This window comes from Hylobates moloch, unplaced genomic scaffold (assembly GCF_009828535.3).
Source record: "Hylobates moloch isolate HMO894 unplaced genomic scaffold, HMol_V3 SCAFFOLD_14, whole genome shotgun sequence".
Taxonomy (NCBI): Eukaryota; Metazoa; Chordata; class Mammalia; order Primates; family Hylobatidae; genus Hylobates; species Hylobates moloch.
This window is the reverse complement of record NW_026652289.1, coordinates 60,970,180-60,994,413: the sequence shown is the minus strand read 5'-3', so window position 1 is coordinate 60,994,413 and position 24,234 is coordinate 60,970,180. Positions and strand designations below refer to the sequence as shown.

At 39.7% G+C, this 24,234-nt stretch overlaps 1 protein-coding gene across 4 annotated transcripts in view; it reads left to right on the top strand.

Moving 5' to 3' along the window:
- MAP2K5 (mitogen-activated protein kinase kinase 5) overlaps window positions 1–24,234 on the top strand; it is a 268,034-nt gene that overhangs the window by 202,239 nt on the left and 41,561 nt on the right. For 3 of the 4 annotated variants that reach the window (XM_032175733.2, XM_058427172.1, XM_058427171.1), the window contains exons 18-19: window positions 6,275–6,301; window positions 6,613–6,645. In XM_032175733.2, the coding sequence (XP_032031624.1) occupies window positions 6,275–6,301; window positions 6,613–6,645 (60 nt within the window). The remainder of the gene's footprint in view (window positions 1–6,274; window positions 6,302–6,612; window positions 6,646–24,234) is intronic. The other variant, XM_058427173.1, reaches the window with a different exon arrangement.

Genomic DNA, 24,234 nt, shown 5'->3' with positions numbered 1-24,234 from the left:
CTGCAAGCTCTGCCTCCCAGGTTCATGCCATTCTCCTGCCTCAGCCTCCCGAGTAGCTGGGACTACAGGTGCAGGCCACCACGCCCAGCTAATTTTTTGTATCTTTAGTAGAGACAGGGTTTTACCGTGTTAGCCAGGATGGTCATGATCTGACCTCGTGATCCGCCCGCCTCAGCCTCCCAAAGTGCTGGGATTACAGGCGTGAGCCACCGCGCCCTGCCAAGAAAGAACTTTGTTAACAGTTTAATCTGCCCAAAAGAAAATCATTGGAATCTCATCATTGAAAGTCTTGTAGCAAAGACAGAATACCTATATGTTTGGAATATTATAAAGTGAATTTCTACATTAGGCAAAGAATTGTACTAGGTGACTTCCAACATCATTTAGAGGATTTAAGCTAAGAGAGGTGCAAACTAAATGAAAGCTCTGGAAAAACCCTCTCAGACATTTTGAAACATTAAAATGTTGCTGTAGCAGATTTATTTCACCATGAAGAGTAGAGTAGTCTAAAGGACCGTTCTCAGAAAAAGCAACACCTCCTTCCCCCAGCTGCCCCTTTCCCATGTCTCCACACACAATTAATATTCTTAAACTGGATTCTGAAATAAGGCCACCCTTCTTTGGGACAAAGAAAGGAGAAAAGTTTGATATGGCAAATGTCTAAAATCTTCAAAACTTAGGTACTTAATGGACTCTGTGGACAGACCTCATACCATCAGGAAAAAGATTTTATAATTCACGTTAATCATTTTAAATTACAATTCTAAGCCCCTGCTTTCCTTGCAAAATTCAAGTCTAAACATTAAAATGTGCAATTACCAAGAGGAAGATTTATTATGGATCTTATACACCTTTGTGGGGTGGGACATGAGCTATGTCAATTTTAAATACACAAAGGATAAAACAGTATGAACTGGTAGCCAGGTCCTTTTTTGTTTCCTGCTCACTGACTGGCAGACCCAGCAAATGAATAATGTTTCGCTGTACCTCAGTGCTCCAGCTGTTGTATTTTGTGTGAAAATGCATTGTCCTTGATACTCAGGAAGCAGTGAGAGCCAAGTAAACTAACTTATGGCTGTGATGATTTTCTGTCTGGTCCCATCAGAGCTGTGCCCTCCTGTAGGCATCTTAAAGCCTTTCTGTCCCGCCTAGCTGCTTGCTAAATTCAGGGATATATAGTTTTTGCTTTTCAAAACTGGTCACTCCTGAGTACAGCACCCCAGTTGGAGTCTGAGATTTGCGCCAGAGAGAAGGTGCCAATGAGTAGATCTTAGAATGTGAGAATCATTGGTTCCTTCTTAATAACCTATTGAGTAGCTGCCTGCTAAATCTTCTTGTGACTTTTTTAGGTCCTGTGAAAATATACTAATAGACCCACAGACATGATAAGAACTTGAGCAAGGACAGAGGCTGATGAACAGGGGAGATAGGACTGCACAAGTGAATTATACGTGTTCACCTGAAATTATTGGAAGTAGTATATATTATCCATTTATTTTGTTTCTTAATGCATTTAGTATCTTCACATATCAGTTTGCCAAAAGTCCCATTTGTAGTTAGCCAGAGTAAATTTCGTTCTCTTCCTTTATTTAAAAGTCATTTGTTTGGGAACTCAAGTTAGTGGTACTAGGCAATGTATATAAAGCTTATCATGTAGCAGTGGTTTTGTTTTTCTCATTGAAGGCTTTTTGAGATATGGACACTTTGTTTTTGCAAGTTATAATGGATTGGAGGTTGTATGTCCCTAAGTTTTAATATCCAGCACAGTGCCAGATAAAATTAGATTGATTGCTGGTACCTACGCTTGGGTAGGAAAAATAAACATGGCTCCTTAATGGGAAGCTCTGGCTTCAAGGAGTCTTTGGGCTTCTCTAGCTCATTCCTTCACTTTGTAGATGAGAGCTCTAAGCCCCACTGAAGGGAGAGGGCTTCTGGGGACCATGGGCATCTGACTAGACTCCCAGGGGTCTTTCTCACTCCAAAGTTCATGCATTTTCCTCACAGTGGGCAGCCTCCTAACACCCAGCCGTCAGGGTCAGGCCAGGCACTATCTATGACTTTGGGTGCTGCTCCCCTCTGAGCCTCAGCTTCCCTAAAGCAAAGTGAGTAGATTAAACTAGATCATCTCTGGGGTTCCTTCCTTTCATAAATACTTTAGATCATGATTCTTCATTTAGAATATGAATGTCTCAGTTTCCCGTAATCCCTGTTTATATTTAGCCAGGGTTATAGCTTAATGCATCTGATTTGAGAAGAGAGTCCTTGCAAAATAGCCACAGCTCCTAAAATTTGAAGTTTTAAAAAAAAGAATAAAGAGCTCAACATTGAAAGCTAGAATGTGATGCCAGTAGCACAACAAATGAAAATGCTATTCTTTAAAAATTCCAACCATATGATTTAATTTTATATTTCTTCTTTCTATTTAAGAGAAAATAATACAAGCTTGAAAAGCAGTAAATATGTAAAGAGAAAATTTGTCAACTGATATTGGAAGATCTGACCTAGGTCACACATAAATCTTCCAGACAAGAGCTGCAGGGCAAGCCGTAATTTCAGAGAGTAAAAGAGAAAATGAAAGCTATAGCTGGTGTCTTTTCTAAGTTACATAGGTAGATTCATTTTAGTTTTCTGATTGTGCCTCTGAGTATAATGTAAAAGGGGCTGGTAGCAAGATCTGTTTTACCACTTATGTGAAAAGCTCCTCTACAGAGAGCAAAGCATAAAGTGAGACTTCCAAAATTGCTTTTTATCACCAGAGCCATTGGCTAAATAGTTGAGGCCCCACAAGCAAACTTTTACATTGGCAATTTCCTTTCTAGCATCATTTTTCACAGTCATACGTCATGTTATAAGAGTTTTCTAATTGCTAACTGGATGGTCCTTGTAAGGAAATATATGATAAATGTTACTATAATACCAAGACCTAACTGTTACTTGTGGCTGCCTTTTATGAAGTCATTCTTCCCCATTTAAACACATAAGAGTCTGTCTTACATCAGAATGAGACATAACTATCCCCTGTCAGTGTGGTTTTAAATCTTGAATCTAACAGCTAATGAAAGAAAAAAAAATCTATGCCCAGAAAAGGGAAGAGGTTCATCTATCAAAATGCAACTAGTTCTGGAGACTGATTAACAAAGCGTGTGACTGGAACAATTATTGTTCTCTCATTGTCCCAAAGTACTAGTTAGACATAGAAAACACTCAACACATGCGAAATGTATAAGCAGGAATGAGGGCTTGGACAAGTTAGTTATAAACAGCATTTCATATGTTGTGAGGTGCAGGCAGTACATCAGCCCTAACAATATTATTGCGTTCCTCTGAACTCTGCTCTCACAGCTAAGCATTTGGAAGGCAGACCCAGAATAAAGATAGGTATTCACAAAGCCAACATTTTATATTGAGGACCCTTGGTTCCACTTTTAATGTGCTATAAAACTAGGGGTTTCACTTTTTCATGAACTGTGTGCAAAAGCAGAGGCAATGACTGGAGGTTGACTGTTTGGATCTGTTTTATGGTTGCTGTGCCTGTACAGTAATGTGATCTTGAAAAAGGTAAACAACAAAGAGTTTAGCAGTGAAAAATATGCCTAATATAAATACAGCCAAGTACATGGCAGTTCAGAATTTAAAAAAGATGACTGTGGCTTTAAATTTTCTGGTGGAATTAACAGAGGAACAGAATACAGCCTTTATGGCAATATATCTGAGACAGAAAAAGGAGATGATACATCTAACTCTATGGCCTATGTGGCATTCATATAAAGAAAAGCACAGTAGCTTTATTTAATTGAGAAAATGAATCAGTTACAATGATGTTGCATCATCAAATTCTTGTGAAATAGAAGATATAAGTCACTGCATCGTGTAACTGTTAAAAAGTAATTGAGTATCTTAAGCATTTTGAATCAATTTCAGGTACTGGCACTGCCACCTTAATACAAAATTTATGAAGATGGTTTCATATAATATGTTACTATCAAAACTGTATAATAAAACCTGATAACGTCTCTCTTTAAAAACCTGGGCAAAACCGTATAGTTATAAGATTATAAAAAAAGACTTTGATATTGCTGTTTTTCTCTTTCTTTTACTGAAGAGCAAGCATAAATAGTACAATTTTAAGTTGACCTAGACTAAGCTTTTAACCTGCAAAATAGGGCAAACTAGAGACTTTCTTTAAGACCTCAGTTCATGAGGAAGTTTCCTCCCCTCAGTTAATCTGATTCACACAACTCATATGTTACTGGGGACAGTGTTTCATAATCCACTTCTGAATTCATTTCAAAACCGCTCACTTAGAATGTTTGCTGCATGTTCTCCTCAGAGAATGTTGTCATCCCCCTGACTCTTGGAAATTTGTGAAGCACATTCTCTTTGATGTCAGAAATGGATTTCTGATTCTTTGTTCATTACAAATAACTCTGCTGTTGAAGTAGATATATCTTACTAGGAATGTAGGGGTGGGAGGAGTATCAGTGTGTGCTTGAAAAAAAAAAAAAGCAAACTCCATAGATATCTCATGTCATAGGAGAGGTTATCCAGGCTTTTCAGTTATTTTTTTAAAGGTAGTGTGGCTTGTTACTGAAATTCTTAACCACTTCAGGGTGGTGGTTACAGCTCCGCCTTCCCTTGTAGTGTAAATCTTTACCTGCAGAATCTTGTCTGGAAGTACTCATGGACTGGAGAAACCAGAAGAAGCAGTAATTCAGGACAACATCAAGCAGGGACTATCAACATAGACTAAGCCAGTCAACCTGGGACAGAGGTTTCTGAAAGTAGTGATCGGGGAGGAAGTGATGAAAAGCCAATAAGAGCAATGAGTGGGCACCGTGTTCATTTGACAAATACATGGGAAAAAACACTTTTTAAAAACTCAGGCAGTAGGAGGAAGGGTGTGCTGATCAGCCACATGGATGCAAATGAAATGCATAAGTGTAGCTGCAGCTCTTGAGAAACTCACAGTCTAGGTGAGAGGAACCAACATGTCAAAATGGATAATTTATCAACAATAGCATACCAAGTATAAATGTATACAAATCCAGTTGTTTTCAAATAACTCTGTGATCACAGGCAGGTGTAATACAAATGCTGGAAGGAAAGGAGCTCTGGAGGAGCCCCAGCACCACCACACCCTGGCCCTGAGGCCTCAGGCCCGGACACGGTCCTCTGGTAGGCCCAGCTTTCCCATCATAGAATAAAGATGATCATCCGTGCCAACCTCAGGGTGGTTGTGCAGATCAAATGAGTTTGTATATGGGAAAGAATTTTTTAAAACACCTTTAAAAACATATAAGGGATTATTACTAGTTTCCCTGTATTTTACCAGCTGGTTGGAGCCCAGTTATCTCAGAAAACAGTTGACCCATCAGTATTTGGTTCCTGAAAAGTTCTCTGTTAGAAAATGTAGTACCTGGAGTTTCATTTTCATTGAGTTTATAGTAACTGTAAGCTTTATTTTTCCTGGATGGGGAGGCATTGAACTGTTTAGTACAATTAAACTGTTTAGTACAAGTGGATGTTTTATTAATTTTTATGTCATGTTTTAGTAGCTTTCTAAGAAATGCAGTTTATCAGTGTTAAATGTGTGAGCAGCCTGCCTTCAGAATGTTGATCAGAAACGCTCTCTTACTGGACTCTGCTTTTATTCCCTAAAAATCTGTGTAAAACTTCCATGAATTTGATTTTCCCAGAGAGCGTTGCTGCCCTGGAAACAGGCAGAAGGAACTTTGGAAAAGGTGGAGTCATTACCCCACTCCTAAGTTAGGTGCAAATACTTCAACCACATAATTAAAGTTTTCCTCACAAAATAGGGGATTGTGAGCAGACGCTGGCAGGAATCCAAAATTCTAATTTCTGACTATGATTTAATTTCAATTTTAAATAAATCGGTTTTTAATTTAAAAAGAGTGAGCTTCATAACATTAGCAATGATTGCAACATTAAGCCCAGTGTTCACAATCTAGCAATATAAAACATTATTTATATCTGAATCGTAAACAGCCATTTGAAATGGATTATGGTTTTTCTCCCTATTCTAATACAACCTGGAGGGTACTAAAAAGTGTTGTGTGAAATTAACATTCTGCTGACTTTCGCCTATAAATGAGAAGCGAGCTATTAACATTTGTGTATTTTCATTATGTAAATTGTGTTAACACATGCCCACAAATTGCCACCAGCAATGCAATAATTTTCTCTCAGTGATCATAATGTGTCCAAGTGAGTCATTTTGATTATGACATGCTAATTACATATTGCCTTTTTTCAGATTCAGAAAAACCAGGGATCTTTAATGGTAAGCTTTATGAGTTCAGAAAAAAATTCACTTTTCTTTTTCCTGATGGCTGCTTCCTTTGCATGCTTGAATGCCTTGTTTTAAACTTAGCAAATTGCATTTTGAAGAAAATGCAAACCTTTAACTGCCTGTATTAGATTAGGTACCATTAGAAATAATAGAACATCCTGAGCATCAATGTTTTTATAAGAGTTTGCTGTTGTTGATTAATCTTGCTATGTTTTATTGCATTAATGATTTTTTCTTTCCACTCCACTGTAAAGACATTGCATAGAGGCTAATACTTTTTCTTCTCTTCTTTTCCATTGCAGCCTCTCCAGCTTCTGCAGTGCATTGTTGATGAGGTGAGGCATCGTCTTATGTGCTTTCACTCCTAAAGTCATTCCTAATGGTGTGGAAAGCTTATATTTTGTTTCCTAATGAAGTACAATGCCCAACATCCTTGGAGCAAGTTGTGTTGTATGGCTCTGAGCTGTGTTACATGAACTGGCCTTGTCCTGAATCCCACTCTTCTGATTCTGGCCAACAAACCCTGCAAAAACAGACTGTCCTGCAGGCTGGTCCTCAGGGGCATCAGATACCCTAAAGACAAAACACAATAATATTAATTGACCCTCTCCCTGGCCAGATGGGGATGGAGCTGGAAATTAAAATGGTATCATTTTTTTCTGCAACAGTTATTTGAAGTCATTCAGTAGGCAAGGGTCAGAGTTGAAGAGCAAGCATAAGCTGGATGAAATTTGCCTGCCTTGAGTTATTTACCCAAAGCATATCAGAGTGATAAAAGGGCTCAAAAACTCTAGGTCAACAGTTCAGCTTTAATTTCCTAATTAGGCATTTTTCTCAGAATATGTCCCTAACATCTTGTGTATTCTAGTAGCTGGAAACCTGTATTCTCACATTTTAATTGAGCTTACTTCTGATCATCCTTATCCATTGAGTTCCACTGTTCCTTTGCCTTCATGGTGCTGCTAATCTACCTGCCTTTCTCTCTCAATCAACTTTGTCTACTTCTTATTCTGACTTTAAATTCCTTTTCTGTAAACCATCAATCTTATAATACACAAGGCTTTCAAGAAACATTAACATTTTCTTTAAAAACTGAGCTTTTTGGAGCTTGGGTTTGCCTACTAGCAATGTTTATTTTTTAAACTTTAATTTTATAATATTTAAAACACTTGTAATTAGAGAGGGAAGGCAGTAAATGATTCAGATAGGAAAGTTTGAAAGAAAAAAATCGTAATTCATAATTATTCCTCTCAATTAAACATCTGCATAACCAGTCATGAGATTTGGGAGAAAAAATAAAGATCCTCCTAGGAAAAAAACAAACACACACACTCATATCACAATAATAGTAAGAGTGGGGCTCTAACATCCTTAATGGTTGCATCAGTCAGTCCATATATCCCCTGCAAGCCATAAACCATGTTGATGTAAAAATGAAGGCATCGTCCTGAAACAAATGGAGGCTCCATTATCTCAAATATCAGACAGACCTCCTGGATCTAATAGCTCATCAATATCCTCTGTTATCTTAGATTCCAAAAGCCTACTATCCCCATCAGAATCCTCCCAATTTAACTAGTTTTCCTGAGGTCCCCCTCAAGTTTTGCTTGAGGAAGTGCCTGGGGAAACTTGCCTACCCAGTTTCTTGCACAGCCTTCTGTGTTTCCTGGGCTCTACCATTGGTCTGCCAGGCTCCTAGGCATCAGAACATCCAGGTAAAGGCATTCCTCACCAATACAATGTGTGTTTCTGGACAGCTCAGTTGAATGTTTTCTGTATCAAATAGATATTTTCATTCCTTATTTAAAGTAACAGTTATTGCTATTCAGTTTAAAATATCTTACTTGTTTAATTTGGGCAAAATCATGAGACTTTTGAAATTACCATAGGGAGATGTTCTATTTAAGGGATGAAGATTGATGAAGAACAATAATATGTAACTTAAATGATATATTTTTCTTCATAGCATTTCTTTGTTAGTCAAGAGAAAAATGTAACTTAGACATATATTCCTGTTTACTCTAAAACCATCTTCCTTGTGGAAACTTGGGAAATGAACATTGCCTTTACTAAAACCAGGTTGATCTTGGAACTGAGCTGATATTCTGCAATAAAAGTATTAGGAAAGGATTGGCCAGATGACCTGCCTTAGACAAGATGAATCGTAGCATCACGGAAAGGAAGGATTGGTGGGGTCCTATACTTACTGCGCTTGTCCTATGTGTCTGTCAGAGTTCTCATTGCTGTGATGCAGTGTTCCTCATAGGGTGGACCAAGGACTGATTGCATCAGAATTACCTAAGGCTTTTGTTATAATGCAAATTCCTGGGCCCAGATCACTGAATTAGACTTTCTAGGGGTCGTGCCTAGAATCTACTAGTTTCTCACGTAACTCTCTGCACATTAAAGTTTGAAAACCACTTCTCAAACTTCCCTAACTGCTTGCCAGGGCTAAGTCTTCCCCTTTAGTTCCTACAGGGCAATTAGCTAGCTATCTTCATTTGCATATGACTTTTAGGCCTTTTATTTGTGAATGAATATGCCCAGTTGGGATTTGAGCCGTTTTACTGCTTGGGAGTGGGATTTACCCTGTTGTGAAATGGGTATCTGATGCTAGCATGTACTATTTCCTGTTAGAGAAAAGTCAGATCAAAAATTACTTCCCCTGAGGGAAGTTCAGACAAGATGGGTATATTTGGCGTCATGTACAAAATAGCTATCACAAAGCCCAGTGTAACATATTTTCTTATTGTGTGGATTCAGCTTAACCTGTTATGGCCTGGCAAAGAGTGAAGATGTAGTAAAACACCACTAAGGTGGGCAAGAGCCAGTCCTGGAGTGGCCAAAGATGAATGTCAGAGCCACTCTGGGAGGCAGGAGGTGGAATCATGGAACAAAGCCAGAGTTGGCTACCAGATGTCCAAACAGAAGACACCAAAAACTAAACAGGAATAAGAATCATGACCATGAAACTCAGACCACAGATCAGGAACTGGGAGGGTGGCCAAGGTAACAGGAGAATTGAGCTCCAATCAGAAATCTTGGTGGTCCGAGTAAATTTTGGTGGGTGGCGTTTCTCTGAATTGTCGCTGGCTAGCTCAGGTATACGTGACAGCTTAAAGACATCATCTGGTGCCTCAGAGTTGCTTCTCAACAGAACTTCTTATCTTAAGGTCCTTATGTAATCAGGTCCTCCCTAAATCCCTGAATACCTGAGTTGTAAAGTGCTTTGGTTCTTTATAAGTGATGTGTGTCTATGTGTACCTGAAGCCTTAGCCATCTGATATCTTTGGGGAATAAGTCGGCCCCTATTGTCTAGATAACTGAAATTTATGACTGTAAGCTCTGACAGCTATGAGAAATTTGCATTTTTAGAAAGAAATGTTTCTAAAATCTATTTGTTCTTGGCAGCCTGTTGACGGAGTGTGGTGAATATCATTTAACCTTTTCTCAATGACTTAGTCCCTTGTTCTGAACATGGTACTGAACGTAAACTTTGATGTATTGATGCCCTCCAGGGCTGTAAAATTGTGTGGGGTTTACCTTATTCTTTCACTGAATTTTACCAACCATTTTGCCAGAGTGCTTGGCATTGACATTGATATTCTCGGGCCTCTTGAAGTGTATAGAGCCCTTTGCCCTCTGGCTAACACACCTTACATGGCTGTACTGCTCTGCATAGTGCTTTTCCTATGTCCTCTTGTGATTGCCCCTGTTCTCTATGGGCACTCCTCATTCTTGTTGGTGGCTACCTTTTGTCCCAACAACCTGACCATCTGTCTTCGGTATTTTTTGTTTGTTTGTTTTGTTTTGTTTTTGAGATGGAGTTTTGCTCTTGTTGCCCAGGCTGGAGTGGAGTGGCACAACCTCCGCTCACGGCAACCTCTGCCTTCTGGGTTCAAGTGATTCTCCTGTCCTAGCCTCTGGAGTAGCTGGGACTACAGGCACACGCCACCACACCTGGCCAATTTTTTGTATTATTAGTAGAGACGGGGTTTCATCATGTTGGCCAGGCTGTTCTCGAACTCCTGACCTCAAGTGATCTGCCTACCTTGGCCTCCCAAAGTGCTGATTTCATATGGTACTTCTTAGTTTTGCTAAGGTCACTATCAGGAGTACAAAGACTGTAGACAGGCCAGGCATGGTGGCTCACGCCTGTAATTCCAGCACTTTGGGAGGCCAAAGCTGGTGGATCATGAGGTCAGGGTTTCAAGACCAGCCTGACCAACATGGTAAAACCCCATCTCTACTAAAAATACAAAAATTAGCCGGGCAGGGTGGCAGGCACCTGTAATCCCCACTGCTCGGGAGGCTGAGGCAGGAGAACCACTTGAACCCAGGAGGTGGAGGTTGCAGTGAGCCAAGATAACAGCACTGCACTCAGCCTGGGTGACAGAGCGAGACACTCTCTCAAAAAAAAAAAAAAAAAGAAAAAAAGAAAGAAAGGAACGGAAAGACATTTTATGTTCATGAAGTGGGAGGCTTAATATTGTTACGATGGAAATACTCTCAAAATTGATCTACAGATTCACTGTAATCATATTAAAATCCCAGTAGGCTTTTTTGCAGAAGTGGATAAACTAATCCTAAAATTCCCATGGAAATACAAGGGACTCAGAATAGCCAAAACAATAATTGGAAAAAAAAAATGTTGTAAGATTTATGCTTTCTGATTTCAAAACTTACTACAAAATTACACTGATCAAGATAGTATGGTAGTGGTATAGGATAGACATATGGAATAGAATTCAGAGTCCAGAAATAAACTTATATATGCATGGTCAGTTGTTTCCTGATGAGGATGCCAAGACCATTCTGTGGCAAAAGAATAGTCTTTTCAACAAATGGTGCTGGGTATCCATATGTAAGTGAATAAATTTGGACCCCTACCTTGCATCATATACAAAAATTAACTCAAAAAATTAATCAAAGACTTAAATGTAAGAGTAAAAACTACGAAACTCTCAAAAGGAAGCATAGATGTAAATCTCCATGACCTTAGGTTAGCAATGGTTTCTTAGCTATGACACCAAGAGCATAAGCAAACAAAAACAAAAGGAGGGCTTTATCAAAATTAAAAACTTTTGTGTGTCAAAGGACATTATCGAGACAGTGAAAAGACAACCCACAGAATGGGAGAAAATATTTGCAAATCATATATCTGATAAAGGCCTGGTATTCAGAATATATAAAGAGCTCTTACAACTCGATGATAAATAAAAAGACAAATAGCCCAATTTAAAAATGGGGAGAGGAGTTAAGTAGACATTTCTCTGAAGAAGATAAACAAATGGTCAATAAGCACATGAAAATATGCTCAACAATTAATTAAGGAAATGCAAATCAAAACCACAATGAGAGACTACTTCATGCCCACTAGGATGGCTGTAATTTAAAAAAAAAAAGAAAAACAGAAAATAACAATTGGTGACAAGAATGTGGGGAAATTGGAACCCACATAAATTGCTAGTGGTAATGTAAAATGGTTCCACAGTTGCTGTGGAATACAGCTTGGCCATTCATCAAAAAGCTAAACATAGAACAATTATATGACCCAGCAGTTCCACCTCTAGGTATATATCCAAGAGAATGGAAAACATATGTCCGCATAAAAACTTATAGATGAACATTCATAGTGGCATTATTCATAATAGCCCAAACGTAGAAAGAATCCAGAAGTTCACATTGGACCATAAATAGGAATGAAGTACTGATAAATGCTGCAGTATGGATGTACCTTGAAAACATGCTAAATGAAAGAAACCAGACACAAAAAGCCACATATTCTATGAAATGTCCACAATAGGGAAGTCCATAGAGACAGGAAGTCAATGACTTAGTGATTGCCAGGGACTGGAGGAGAGAAGGAAATTGAGAATGACTGTCACAGGTACAAGGTTTCTTTTTAGGGTGGTAGAAATATTTTGGAACTGGGTTGTTACTTTAAAAGGGTGAATTTTATTTTTTGTGAATTTTATCTAAATTTTAAATGTCAAAGAGAAAAATAGAAAGCAAAGAGTTTCTCTGTGATGGCCTATGTTTAGTTGCTTGGATGGATAGGATGGGCTTCAGCAGAAGAAAAGAGAAGACACACTTAAACCACATTCCATTTCGTAGAAGACTACCACAGCTAGGAAAATTTGTATTTTTATTTACTTCAAGGGACATTTATTGAGCTCCTGCTTGGGCCGTGATCTCTACCAGGTGCCGGGATAAATCCCTGTGCTGGATAACTTCATGATCTAGTGGAAGACAAACTCATGAATTTGATTCATTATGTTAAAAACTATAATAAAGCTGTGTAAACAGTGCTGTGCAAGGTTGGATGATGTGGGAAGCTAACAAAGCATCAGAGAGGAGATGATATTTGAGCTGGGCTTTGGAAATACCTTGATATTCACAAAATGAAAGTGGGGAGAAGATTGTCCCAGCAGAGGGAGGGACACCACCATAGGTGTATAAGTGTGAGGCAGCTTTGAAGACTAATGGTTGGCCCAAAGTGAAGCTAGAAAAAAATACAGGGAGCATCTCAAATGCGTACCAAAACGCGTAGGTATTACCCTGTAGCTAAGGGATATGCTTGGAAGGTTTGACATGTTGAAATCTGTATTTTTTTCTAAGACAGTTCTGTTGAGGTGGGTAGTAGGAGAAATGAGACTGAGGGAGAAGCTTAGAAGCTAGCTATTAAATATTGATTGATTGATTGAGATGGAGTCTTGCTGTTTGCCCAGGCTAGAGTGTGCAGTGGCACAATCTTGGCTCACTGCAACCTCCGCCTCCTGGGTTCATGCAATCCTCCCACCTCAGCCTCCCAAGTAACTAGGATTACAAGTGTGCACCACCATGCTCAGCTAATTTTTGTGTGTGTTTTTAGTAGAGATGAGGTTTCACCATGTTGGCCAGGCTGGTCTCAAACTCCTGACCTCAAGTGATCACCTGCCTCAGCCACCCAAAGTGCTAAGATTACAGGTGTGAGCCACCATGCCCGGCTTTTAGAAGCTTTTTAGTAATATTATTATAAAGTAGGCTCTTCCCTTATTTTTCTCCTCCCTTTCCCCATCCTCCATTTTCTCATCCCCTTTTGTTCAGTGTCACCCTCTTCTAGAACAGAAATGTTAGCTGCCCCTTAGTCTGCCTGACTCACATAGGTAGAAGTGTCTAGGCATGTGGTTAACCTCCATCCTCTTCACTGAGCATCCAGGCTGGGCTGGCATCAAACAGTGCCTCCTTCCACCACTGGTCATCTTCACTAGCATTTCTAGAAAGCATCAGGGGAGCCACGTCCAAGTGAAGAGTCCATGTGAGGCTCTTGTGAGTCCAGGTGTTTGGTGGGGTAGATGATTGTCCCTATTCATAATGATTCTTTTTAGTACCACCATAATGATGTGCATATGCCAGCCAGACAGATAAGTAAATAGTAGAGGCTGTCTTATGTCTTCATTAAGTTTTATGGTTAAATAGAGTCATAAAAACTTGCAGAAGACATAGACTTTTATAAGTGGGATTTTGTAATGATGAGCTGTTGAATTCAGGCCTTTTTGCCAAGAAAGTCTGTTTCCATCTTAAGCAAATCCACTTTAGTCCTTCTCATCATCGGGGACCCCAGGCCAGGCCTCACAGCAAGGATGCCCCTTCGTTGTCTTCTTGCTCATGACTCAACTGGCCACCCTCTTTCCATTGTCCTCCCCACATCCTCACTGTGGCATTCCCATTGATCCCCATTTTTCAGCTACAAACCTAATGGAGAAAGCCAGCATCTCTCCCCCACACCAGGGCACAAAGGCCCTCTTCCTAGAGCTGTGGCTTGCCACAGTCCTACCTCTCTATTGGCCCGGAACCCTGGCATTGTTACAGTGCTCCTACAAGGGACACTGTGTTTTGAGTATCATATGCATTCCAAATGAACTCTAGGATAAACCACCTGTTCCTAATTGAAGGAGACTGCCCCTGTATGGCAACATTTTCTCTCTCTCACCCTCTTCTTATGCTGCTTTCTTTGATCAAGAACAGGAAGAAAGAAATAAGAGACAAAGTAAAGATACACATAAGTTTTGAATACAGTTGTGCCTTGTGGAATGTGAAAGTTATATTTTTCCCCAGCTTTATTGAGGTACACTTAACAAATAGAAAGTATATATATTTAAGGTGTACAATGTGATGTTTTGATAAACATATACATTGTGAAAGGATTACCACAATCAAGCTAATATATCCAACCCCACACACAGTTACTGTGTGTGTGTGTGTGTGTGTGTGTGTGTGTGTGTGTGTGTGTGTGTGGTGTGTGTGTGTGTGTGTGTGTGTGTGTGTGTGTGTGTGTGTGTGTGGTGATAACACGATCTACTCCCTTGGCAAATTTTAAATATGTAATACAGGATCATTAACTATACTCACCATGCTTTATTTATCTTATAAAAGTAAGTTTGTCCCCTTTGACGAACACCTCCTCATTTCCCCCACCCTCCAAGCCCCTGGTAACTACTCTTCTACTTTGCTACTACGAGTTCAACTCTTTTAGATTCCACATATTAAGTGAGATCATGCAGTTTTTGTGTTTCTATGTCTGACTTACTTCACTTAGCATATTCATCTGTCTGAACCTTCAGGTTCATATGCTGTTGCAAATGACAGGATTTCCTTTTTTAAGGCTGAATAAGATTCCATTTTGGTGTGTGTATCCATATCACATTTTCTTTATTCATCTATTGACTGATCCTTGGGTTGTTTTCCTATCTTGGCTATTGTGAATAATGCTGCAGTGAACATGGCAGTGCAGATATCTTCAGGATAGTGATTTATTTCCTTTAGATATACACCCAGAAGTTGGATTGCTGAATCATAGTGTAGTTTTATTTTTAGTTTTTTGAGGAACCTCCTCCATGCTGTTTTCCATAATGGCTGTACCAATTTACATTCCCATGAACAGTGTGTAAGGGTTCCCTTTTCTCCACATCCTCACCATCCCTAGTTACCTTTTGACTTTTTTGTAATAGCCATCCTAACAAAATGTGAGGTGACATTTCATTGTGGTTTTTATCTGCATAAAAATAATATTTCTAGGAGACATTTGCAAATCAGATTATATCTTCCCATTGATACAATAGTTGATTTTCACACATTTCTAAAAGCCCTTGACCCTTCTATGTTGCTCAAAAACCCAATCTATAAAATAGATGAATATGAAGCTATTTTGGTTTGGTCAGAGGATGGGAGATTTAGATCTCCATCCCCTTTCTCACACACCTGCATAAAAGAACTGAGAGTTCCATAGATTATAGTTTGAAAACCACTGATGATAGCCCAAACAGTCATTCTGTAAACCTGTGTTAATCCCAGAGCTCGGTACTGGGGATGGAGAATGAATAAGATGCTCTTTCCACCATTAAAGAGCAGCTACTCTAGTCAGGGAGGCAGACAAGTAAGCAGTCATATATGCAGATCACTAAACTGCAGGTAATATAAGTGATACGAGACTTGATGGCCTGGGCTCTCAGAGGACCACAGTGACTATCATTTTAACCACTCACATAAATGGGTATTTACGATATGGTATTTAATGATGTTTGTAGCCATATAAATTCTATAATTAAAGTGTGGCCAAGGTGCTGGGGAAACACAGAGGAGAGAACTCAGTGGAGGAGATGGGGGCTACCAGGGAAGCTCTGCAGAGGAGGGGAGACTGAAGGATAGCCAATAAGAGTTAGCCTTGGAGAGATCTGAGGCCCCTGCAGAGAGTTCGGTATGGCTGGGGTGTTTGGTCAAGTATTATGAGATATAAACCAAGGGCCACATTTTGAAGGATCTTTATACCCCATGCTTAAAGATATTTGTAGGGGAGGGAGGATGGGGAGACTGAAAGAGTTTTAAGCAAGAGATCAACATAGCCAGATTTGTGTTTTACACTGAGGCAGGGCTGTGGAAGATGGATTAGAAAGGACATTGAAGCTGTAGTTCTGATCAGAAATTGGAGGGGTTTGGACAGCCTTAGCATGTTTGAAGGGTATTTAGGAGATGGAACTAACTGCATTTGGTAAGTAACTGGATATAAGGGAGGGTAGGGAGGTAGGGTCAGGGATGAATCACAGGGCTTGGGCAGTCAGGTGCATGGTGGTACTCTCCTGAGATGGGGCACACGGAAAGAGAGGCATGTTCAAGGGATGAGATGATTAGCATTCTGTTCTTGGGAGATCACCGAGCACCTCATTCAAAACTATATTCATTCCTGCTCCAGATTCAATTATGAGTTTAACAACTAGACTCTAAGTTCCTAGACATTTTATTTCTGTCTTCCTAGTACTGCACCTAACATCCTATAGGCTCTTGTAAATAGTCATCAAATGACATTTATGCATAAATCTCAACACTTGTTTTTTCAAGACCTCAGAAATACAAATCCAAAAAGTGACAGAGAATATATGATGAGATACTTAGCTAATAGATATGGTTCTCTACCAGAATTCAGAAGTCTAAGCCTTAACCTTTATGGTTTACACAGTGTTTCCTGTCACATTCTTTCCCCACAACACTCTATTTTACAGACAAGGAAACTGAGTGACAATCAAAGGGTAAGGTTCCTTACATTATACTATCATTGATTTGAAGAAAGTATAAAGTGACCACTGAACATTTTGGCATCAAAAGAAGAGGTTTTTTATAAAGCTGTGAAAGAAGACAACTTAGCATTGCAGACATGCCCAAAGGGCATACGTATTTTGCAACTCAGTTCAGTTTTGCTGTCTATATGAATGACCCCACGTCTTTCAGTTAATTGAATTCTATTCTGCGTACTCTGTTTAATTTGGCATGGAGGAGCGTGAATCCTTTTAGAAAGATTTCTATTGAGATACAGTAAGTTTGGCTCTTAAATGTGTTATCTTAAAAAATTCAGGCCGGGCGCGGTGGCTCACGCTTGTAATCCCAGCACTTTGGGAGGCCGAGGCGGGCGGATCACGAGGTCAGGAGATCGAGACCACGGTGAAACCCCGTCTCTACTAAAAATATAAAAAAAAATCAGCCGGGCGTGGTGGCAGGCGCCTGTAGTCCCAGCTACTCGGAGAGGCTGAGGCAGGAGAATGGCGTGAACCCGGGAGGCGGAGCTTGCAGTGAGCCGAGATTGCGCCACTGCACTCCAGCCTGGGCGGCAGAGCAAGACTCCGCCTCAAAAAAAAAAAAAAAAAAAATTCATTCATGTAGAATCACTCATTCCTAGGCAGGGTGCCTGAGAAGCCACTGGGCTATGAAAACAGCTGGTGCTGGGGGGTGGGGGATGCTGATGGCAAGAATGATTGCCTAATAATACCTCCCAGAAATTCAAAAGCGGGGTTAGGCCAAGCGCAGTGTCTCACGCCTGTAATCCTAGCACTTTGGGAGGCCAAGGAAGGCAGATCACTTGAGCTCAGGAGTTCGAGACCAGGCCTGGCAACGTGGTGAGACCCGATCTCTACAAAAAAATACAAAAATTAGCCAAGCATGGTGGCACGTGCCTGTAGTCCCAGCTACTCGGGAGGCTGAGGTAGGAGGATCTCTTGAACCTGGGAGGTGGAGGTTCCGGTGAGGCAAGATCACACTACTGCACTCTAGCCTGAATGACAGAGCGAGACTGTGTCTCAAAAAAAAAAAAAGAAAGAAAGGAAAAAAGAAAAAATGGGATTAACCAACTTCAGAGGAAATAATATCCACTCATCTTTTACCTGAGAGACTTTACCATGACTCTGGCTTCTGAAGTTAGCAAGAAGTAAAAGGAAATCATCCCCCTCCTATTCCCAGCATCCCAAGGATGGCGTGTTCCTGTCACAGCACATAACTGTGGGTGGTTAAAGGGAGACAGGACCTGCAGACCCACAGTGTCTGACCACAGAGATTAATTCCAACCACTCCCACAAACCGGTTTTTGTGATGTGGGACTTTATGGTGCGTGCAGCTTGTATTAGTTAATGACTGAGGCATTAGAAACTCAGTAAGTTAATACAAGCATATGCACACAATAGTCCTGTCCTTTCGGTGATATTGTCAACTAGACCTGTGTTTCAAAGTGTTGGGAATATATAGTTGAGATCCTGAAAACTGATATTCCTCTTTTATGTAAGGCAATCTTTAGAAATCTAATACCTTCTTTGAAAAGTCCAGTGTGTTTAAATTAATTCAGTTTGGATGGTTTGAAAATTGAAAATAGGTTAGCATTAAGGCCAGGATTCCTTTAGTAATTACTTTTTCTATTGGTAATAACTGTTTCTTTAGAAATGACATTAACATTCTACCAAAACACAGCAGTAATCCAAAAGTTAATGTTCTGTTCATTTATAATTATATTTAATTCATATTTATGAGTTGTCAGAAGGGAGGAGTAAGAAAGAAGTGAATACAAAATGTTACAGAAGAAACAAGTTATAAGAAAATTTTTTCCTCATAGTCTGAAGGATATACAAAGTCACTTGAAGTAAAAAAAATTTTTTTAAACACACAATTATATAAAATTAGATTTTATTAACTATTGCTGAAAAAAAAATCTGTATTTTTATTATTTCCAAGTGGCACTGAGTGAATTCAGCCAACAGACCTTATCCATTTCTTCTTTTTTACTAACCAAAATATTAACATAAACATCCCCATAATTTTGATTTAGTAAGTCAATTAGATTTGTGGGGATTTTTTAACCAGGAAAAATTCTGCATCTTTAGGCAGTCATTGAACAAGTAGCTTTGTGTTATTTCCTTTGAATTGTCCATGAAGCCTGATGTATTATTAATGAATTAATTTCTTGGTGGTGGAGGCCTGTGAATAGCGGTCTGTGAATGGGCAGTTGCCTGGTGGGGCCAGTTTTGGCTGCTGTCATTTAACATGTGTTGCTGTATTGTGAAGTCTTACCCAGCCATAGGACAGTGCTCATTTAATCCACCATGATGGGACCTACACACCCTGAGCCCAAGTTGGATGCCAGGGTCAGTTACCCAGCAGCTTGGGTTGGGGGCACTGCTCTGCTTCGCTGCCGAGTTGCTGTAATCGTTTTGCCGGCTGTTAATTTTCTCTAAACCAGGGAAAATGTGTATGTGAGCAGTACAAATGTTCTCAAAAGAGATTCCAAACTGGTCGGCTGGGGTGTTGCCTCCATTCCAGAATGGAGGCAGCATTCCAGGGAGTGTAAGTTCCTTCCTTCCTCCTGGAAATGGAAGCGTCTGGGCGCACGAGATCCCTGATGTTTTGAGGTCCAGAGTAGCAGATGGCATTATGATTTTCCAAATCCTGATGAACATTCTAACTGAACTTGTTCATTTCACAGTATGTAGTTCTATTTTTTTCATTTCCTCTTCTTCCCTCCCTCCCTCTTTCCCTTTGTTCCCCTCATAGTAACTAATTTTAAACTGGTGTAGTGTCTCCTTAAACCAGCTTTAAATTCCCTTCTGTCTATTGTATGAAACCAACTATAGCACAGTTTCACGTATAATTCTCAGCCTTTGAATTGCAGCTGAAGCAGCCTTTGAATTTGTTTAAAAATGTGTAAGCAAATACAGCCAATACTCATACACGCAGCTACTGGTAGTTCTGTTTCCCCTCTTATCTATAGTGGCAGTGCAGGTGGCAAATGGCAGTAATTATTTTAACTAACAGTCGAGTGAACATTCAGGAGGACATACAGTGTGGTGATGTGGACTTTGGATTTACAGTGGGTTCTCAGAGTCTGACTTGATAGTGTTATGGCTTGTTGGTTTTTCAGGACACGGACCTGCCAGGTTCTTGTACTTCAACAGTGTGTGGATGTGGTTCAGATGTTTCAATCTTAACTCTTTATCTATGAAAAGATCAATTTTTTTTTCATTTAGGCACCTATTAAGGGTTTTTTTCTCTCCTAATTTTTGTTTTGTTTTTAATATAGTTTATTATCTACCTTTAAGAGTGTTTTTAATCAGCACTTTTGTAGAACCAGGTGAAATGCCAGTGTGTATATTAACATTATAATTTAGGTACTGGATCAAACATGTATAGCTGGACTTTTCCTGAGGAAAAAAGTTGACCTGACCAGTGTATGAAATGCAAACACTGTATAGGAACAAGGTAAAAGCACAGGCAGGAATTGCTGAATAATTACCTTTAGACCAGCCTGAGCAGGAGACTTCCCACGAGGGTGAGCTCATTTAATGGTTCCTAAAACTCAATCTTGTGGATGTCAGTGGTCATGCTTGATTATTTGCAGCAGTGTTTTATGAAAAGCAGTAGAAATGCATTGGGAGGCTGCAGAAAAAGAGGACAATAACGGGTTTTACTTTTGTAAATGAAATCCCTTCGGTATGAGACAAGTATGTTTTTTGCTGCTCTGCATAAGCCACTGAAAAGGGAGATGTATGTGGATGTTAGTGTGTATGTGTGTACTGTTCATGTAGGCACCTCTAAAAAATGTGTGCATTATGGCTGATGACCAACAAGAGACCTAAAATAAAAAGAGAAAAAAGATGCTCATTGGCTTTGGAAAGGATGCAATTATAAATACAGTTTAAAAGATTAATCTATTTTCCATTTCTCCATTAAAAATGGGCTATTAAAAAACAGTTAGAGGGCTGGCCATATTTCATTTAACTCACCTATTTTCAAGAAATGTTATAAAACACCAAGATCTTTACCATATATTTACAACATTTCTAAGTAAATATAAATCTTTTAAATGACAAAAAAAAAAATCCAAGCAGACTAAATGAAGAGTCCATTTTGACATTAATGACAAAGATCATTTCTATTCTCTTTTATCCCAATACTGAAGAACTTCCAAAACACATTAAGGAAAAAAAGAAAATAGGAAAAAAAATCTCTATAATCTCAAATTTCAGTTACCCAGAGACAGATTCCTTTAGACCTGTTCGTTTATATTTTGTTTTTTATAAGCCATCTGGTAGTGATGTTTACTTGGCTAACAGCTGGTTCTCCTTGATTAAAGGGTTTATGGGTAGGAAGGCCGTTTCAGTGGCAAAAATTCAGGCCTTTACCTCGTGGTTCCAGGCCCATCTGAGACAAGTTAAATGAGCTGCTACTGTCAGCCCAGACCCAGTGGACAGAACGTCACCCCAAAATGTCACGCCTGGCAGCCCAGAGCATGGGGTGACCCAGTGTGGAAATTGAATCATCTTTCACTTTCTCTGCTCAAGACTTGATGTGGAGTGGGATGAGTAAAAGGCAGGCTTTCTGTTCTCCAGCTGAGCGGAGTTGGAGGCTTTCTTCTCTGGTATGTCATCTGCCAGCCTTCATAAGTTCAAAGCATCGCTTTCACCCTGATGTTTTCTCTTGTAACACACCGAGAAGTAGGTCAGTTCTATCTGCATCATGAAATCAAAAATACACTTAGAGTCAAAATACTGATTGTTCCTTCATGGAGTGGACACATTTTAAAATAAACTCAATGTTTTAACAAGCATTGACTGAATTTGTACAAATCTGCTGTGTAGTTATGGCTACTCACACTCTAAACGAGACTCATTCTCGGACCAGGAGCACCTATTCATCTCTTTCCCATTTTTCTCCTTCTGATAACATGTGACTGCTTTTTTCTTCCCTGTCTATATTCTGTTACAGCAGATATGTACAGATATGAATATTGAGGACCTTTAAAATATTAAAATGTAGCTGATTTCCCAGAATCTCACATTAGTTTACACCTTGGACAGGTTGTTTTTGGTTTGAAGATTAGCTTCTATAGAGATCCTTAGAGGTGAGGGTCCAGTTTTTTTCATTTGTTTGTTTTTTAGATTTTTTTTTTTTTAAACTCGATTTTCTCCCCAAGCAAGTGCAGATTTGCCCTATGGGTTCTGCCATTTGTCTCATAAAGATGCTACTCTAAGGTAGTGAACAGTGGAGGATCAGAAACCAATTTGGGGTCTGACAGGCAAAACGCTATCCTGCTGGGCATCAAGCCCCTAGAATTACAAATGACCTTTGATCCCAGCACTGAGGATAGACTGCGGTGATCCAATAGAGCTTTGCCAATTAGTATGAATCCTAGTGCCTAAGAGTAGACATTGTTGGGCCAGGGCAAAGGAACGTCAGACATGAATTAAAAGATTTACTTTTAAAATATAGAGCGTGACTCTCAATATTGGTCAGACTACAGGTGATTTTCTGATGTTGAACACCTGTTGGCTTGGTGGCTTGTCACCATAAGTCTAGAAGTGGGCTATTAAAAATCAGTTAGAGGGCTGGCCATATTTCATTTAACTTGCCATGCTGGTTTAATCCAACCACAGTACAACTGACCTCAGAATTCACCAGTGCAGCCAACACCTTGAGATATTTGAGAGGTTGTCCCATCTTCCTTTGCTTTACTGCCAGTATGCATAAGTTTTGAAGGAATGTCTGTTTTGTATAAGGAGAAGGAAACAGGACCCAGACTACAACATTCAAGGTCCCTCCCACCCTCAGGTGCTGTCTGGGAGACAGGAAAGAAGAAAGTAGGAGAGCAAAGAAGGTATCTCACACGCTGCAGACTCTTTTACTTTACGCCCCATGACCCTAGTTTGTGAACTCGCGTCTGCCAGCCAAACTGAACCAAAACCTCAGTGCCCCCCTGTTCATCCTGAGTGCCCAGCTTTGGCAGTCTCACGTGGCCACTTCCTCCATCCTGCAGGGCTGGTTATTAGGGATGTACATCTTATCCCTCTGAACAATACACAAATTCTTTGAGGATATGGATTAAGTATCAGCCATTCCACAATGCCAGGCTCATTGCGTTCCACATGGTAGATGCCCACAAAAGCTGTTGAATGAATGAATGAATAATGAATGATTGTATCATTTTTACACAGTATTTTATGTTATGCCTTATCAGTGTCTGAATTTACCACCACATTATTGTCAGGTCCCCCGTCACCTTTAATTATGAATTATAGGCAAAAATGTAGTCCTCAGGAATATTTTTTTAAGCAAAAGGCCCTTAACTTTTTTCCAGTTGAGTATTTATGCCAGCCTTCTCCCTTATACAAGCAGAGTTCTGCTAAGAATCTAGGCCTCATCTAATTGTTTAAAAATAGTCCCTGTCCCTTACCTTTTCTTTTTAAACTTTCTATTTTGACGTAATTTTTAGATTTACATACAGTTGTAAGAAATAATACTGAGAGATCTTGTGTACCTTTCACCCAGTTTCCCTCAACAGTAATATCTCATAAGTATAGTACAGTATCGGCTGGGCGCAGTGGCTCATGCCTGTAATCCCAGCACTTAGGGAGGCTGAAGCCAGTGGATCATGGGTCAAGAGATGGAGATCATTCTGGCCAACATGGTGAAACCTCGTTTCTATTAAAATTTCAAAAATTAGCTGGGTGTGGTGGCACACACCTGTAGTCCCAGCTACTTAGGAGGCTAAGGCAGGAGAATTGCTTGAACCCAGAAGGCAGAGGTTGCAGTGAGCCGAGATCGTGCCGCTGCACTCCAGCCTGGTGACAGAGCGAGACTGCATCTAATTAAAAAAAAAAAAAGTATAGTACAGTATCTATACTGTAGATAGAAAATTGTCATAGATACAAGACACAAACCACTGATCTTATTCAGATTTTACCAGTTTTACGTTCACTTTTATGGGGGTGGGGAGTTGCAGGATGGAGAGTAGATTAATGACAGATTATTCTAAAGCCAAGATACATTATAGTTTCAAAAAAAGAATATTCCTTGAATATTAAAAGCATTTTTCTCATTGATGCTTTCTGTATTTGGAGTGTCCAGCTTACCTGCCTGCTCTTAAGGTCACTAAATGTACTTATTGGCACACTTACTCTGTAAGTGAACTAGTAGCAGCTGTGGTTGGAATTGGACCTCTTCCTGCCTTGTCTTCTCCACCACTCTTTGAGTGTGCAGGTACACACACACACACACATATTTTCTGCTACTTGCCTTTTTTTATGCCTGAGTACCTTGCTGACAAGTGCTAATAACAAAATACCCAGAGAGAGTCC